Below are 3404 nucleotides of genomic sequence, written 5' to 3'. Positions count from 1 at the left end.
AGGTCAACATATATATATATATATATATATATATATTAATTGAGTTTGTGTACGAGTCTAGATTGAGTTCATTAACTTGATAGTGTAAAGATAGTTTTGTAATAATCTTATCTCGCAGGTGCTTGGCAACAACGTCCACTCTGTTCTTTCTGATTCTTCTATCCATGCATTACAAATTAATAAGATTATTTTTTCTTTTAGTATATTGTTATGTTGTAGGCTTGCAATTGGGAGTATAGCAAATAGAAGATAGGAAAATTGTTGGAAAAGTTAGGGAACCTGAAATATTATTGCCTGAATTACAAGTACTACAGAATATTTTGTTAAGAAAAAATGATTTTGGTTTCATTACGTGGTATGTCTGCCAATGCTGCTACTTTATATCTAGGAACTACATTTATTTTTAAGGTTAAACCACCTAGCCTCTTTGATAGCTATATGCACTAAACTAAAAAAATGTTTGCTATCTGGTTTAAAATGCTTATTTTCCTAACCATTGATAAAGTTGGATTAAGATGGTGGCATTCAGACCGATTAATCTTTGAAGTATGATGAAAATCCATCTAAATTATATCTCTGTCCTTGATTTTGTTTCTTACTCATATGTTAGACAGGTCCATTCTAGCCGGTCCACACGGGACCGGCCCAGGCAAATAGAGGCGGAGGTTCTGCCTCTCCCGTGGAGGCTGAGCGGACAACAAACCTCCACCGGGCTGATTTAGGAAGGATTTTTGAGAAAGTTTAGGAGGGAATTTGAATGGAGGGGCTGTTTAGGGATTTCCTTTTGGTTTGCATTCATTAAGTTGTTTGTTTTCCTAGGGTTAGGACATCTTGAATTGGGCTGAAATTTGAGATCTTTTAGATTTAGGTTTTCTTTTGGGCTCTAGCGGCGTCTAGAGTTGGGAGAGATCGATCATCCTCTCGAATAGATGATCAATTGTATCTTGCTATTTTTCGTTTCCTTTTCATCAAATAATACAAATTATCTACTGTTTTTCTGTTTTTGTGTGGATTTTGGTGGAGAATTCTCGCTGTTTTCCAAAGATTGATAGGAAATACTTGAAATCTATAAGTGTTTCCTATCATCATACTTGAGTTTTACTTGAAAACACATGCTCTACGTGATGCCCATGGTCTTGTAAAGTCTTATGAAATCGCATGATTGTTGATTTTCTTTTTCTCTGTTCTTCTTATTGTTCTTAGAGCACTGCCCGTGAAGTGAAGCGCCTGGATTCCATAACTAGGTCCCCTGTTTATGCCCAATTTGGGGAAGCACTGAATGGACTTTCAACCATACGTGCGTACAAAGCATATGATAGAATGGCTCGTATTAATGGGAAATCCATGGACAATAACGTTAGATACACACTTGTGAATATGAGCGCCAACCGTTGGCTTGCTATACGGTTAGAAACCCTGGGAGGGATTATGATCTGGTTTACTGCATCCTTTGCGGTAATGCAAAACCAGCGTGCTGAAAACCAAAAGGCATTTGCGTCAACAATGGGACTTCTTCTTTCTTATGCTTTAAATATTACAAGCCTATTGACAGCTGTTCTGCGACTTGCGAGTCTTGCTGAGAATAGCTTAAATGCTGTGGAGCGAGTTGGAAATTATATAGAACTACCTTCTGAGGCTCCTCCTGTTATCGAAAGCAACAGACCACCTCCTGGTTGGCCTTCTTCAGGAACAATTGATTTCCAAGATGTTGTTCTTAGATATAGGCCTGAACTTCCTGTTCTACATGGCATATCCTTCAGAATTGCAGCAAGTGAGAAAATTGGAATAGTTGGCCGTACTGGGGCTGGAAAGTCTAGTATGATCAATGCGTTATTTCGGATGGTGGAATTGGAGAGAGGGACAATTCTTATTGATGATTGTGATGTTTCCAAATTTGGTCTTTGGGATTTACGCAATGTTCTGGGAATAATCCCGCAATCTCCAGTTTTGTTTTCAGGTATGTTCTATGCTATTGTATTTGGTTTAAAAGTTTGACTTTTGATATATGATATATGATGATATTATCATTCAAATTGTTTAATGATCGCTTTTGATTGTGACCCATCTGCAATCCGACATTATAATTTTTCCAGCATGGGCTTTAATTATGGAAAACATTTTATCTCCTGTCATATGATCTAATGTTCCCGAGTCTATCTTCTAAGCAATAGTTTTTTTTTTTTTTTTGGCGCTCAAGTACTTAAGAATTCATCTTTTTGAGCCAGCAAATATATTCTGGTGATGGTTTTGAAATAAGCTTTTGCTGGGAGAATGGTTGGTTGTCTTTGATTTACAGTTCATATGGTTGTAAGGGGATGGAGAGAGCTACTGCATTTTGTATATGTTGATGGTTCTCTTTGGAATTTTTTTAGTTGAATAGTATTTCATCATAGATTTTCATGTTTTTTATATGAATTTTTCATTTGGGGGTTGATTTCCAGCATTGAAGTTGCTAACTTCTTGTCTATTAGCTTCTTCTGATAGTTTTTTTCTTTCTAGGAGACCAACTCACATATGTTTTCATCATTTTTGTTAGACAAAGACTAGCTTTGAAGGTTGTTGGAGGTTGGGCTAGAGAAGAATTTCCACATTAAGGACCCCTCGACTTCAATGTTGTCTGAAAAAATTTGAATGAGAAGAGAGGAGAACAGAAAATGGGAGATTATATGATTGAATTTTCTGCTCATATTTTGTATAAAAGTAAGATGAAAAGATGTACACAAATAAGTAAAAAAGCAACTATCAAGAAAAGAAATAAATTTGCACCCACCCTTGCAAAAAGTTATTTCCGTTCCTTTATTTTTCAGTTAACTGTTGGTGCTTGTATGTATTTTATATGCTTTTATGCTTCAGTTTTTCAACGAAACTGTTTATGTGAAAACGGTTGGTTGATCCATCACTTCCATCCAGGAACTGTTCGGTTTAATCTGGATCCCTTCAATGAGCATAACGATGCTGATCTTTGGGAAGCTTTAGAGAGAGCACATCTGAAAGATGTTATTCGTCGGAACTCTTTAGGGCTTGATGCTGAGGTCTGCTTTCTTTCTCTTGCTCATGTTTTGCATGGAGACTAGCATACTGCACTGTGCATTGTCATACAATGAAACATCAGTATAATATTGTGAATAAGAAATAGGAGCACAACTCGCATTCCAACAATTTTAATTAAAAGTTAGTTGAAGAACATAATATTCTAACATCTATTATTGTCTATTTTTATAATTTTAGGAGTGCATTTATAATTCTATTAGACAAAAAATATTTATTGTAATATGTTCTTAAATAAGTGAAGGAAATATCTAATATGTGCATGCTCAAATGTTTGCCTTTTCTTTTCACAATCAATATAAGATAAAATACTTTCCCGTTATTGTTTTTACTCCAAAAATATTGATTGTAATATG

At 35.4% G+C, this 3404-nt stretch overlaps 1 protein-coding gene across 1 annotated transcript in view; it reads left to right on the top strand.

The window, feature by feature from the left end:
- The window catches only part of LOC110096549 (ABC transporter C family member 2-like), a 12174-nt gene extending 9085 nt beyond the window's left edge, over window positions 1-3089 (top strand). Inside the window, exons 4-5 of the mRNA XM_028693702.1 lie at window positions 1204-1957; window positions 2911-3089. Coding sequence (XP_028549535.1) covers window positions 1204-1957; window positions 2911-3074 — 918 coding nt within the window. The 3' untranslated portion in view covers window positions 3075-3089. The remainder of the gene's footprint in view (window positions 1-1203; window positions 1958-2910) is intronic.
- Window positions 3090-3404: the final 315 nt, after the last annotated feature.

This window comes from Dendrobium catenatum, unplaced genomic scaffold, assembly GCF_001605985.2.
Source record: "Dendrobium catenatum unplaced genomic scaffold, ASM160598v2 fragScaff_scaffold_335, whole genome shotgun sequence".
In the NCBI taxonomy this organism is placed as follows: domain Eukaryota; kingdom Viridiplantae; phylum Streptophyta; class Magnoliopsida; order Asparagales; family Orchidaceae; genus Dendrobium; species Dendrobium catenatum.
This window is presented reverse-complemented; position numbering and strand designations above follow the sequence as displayed.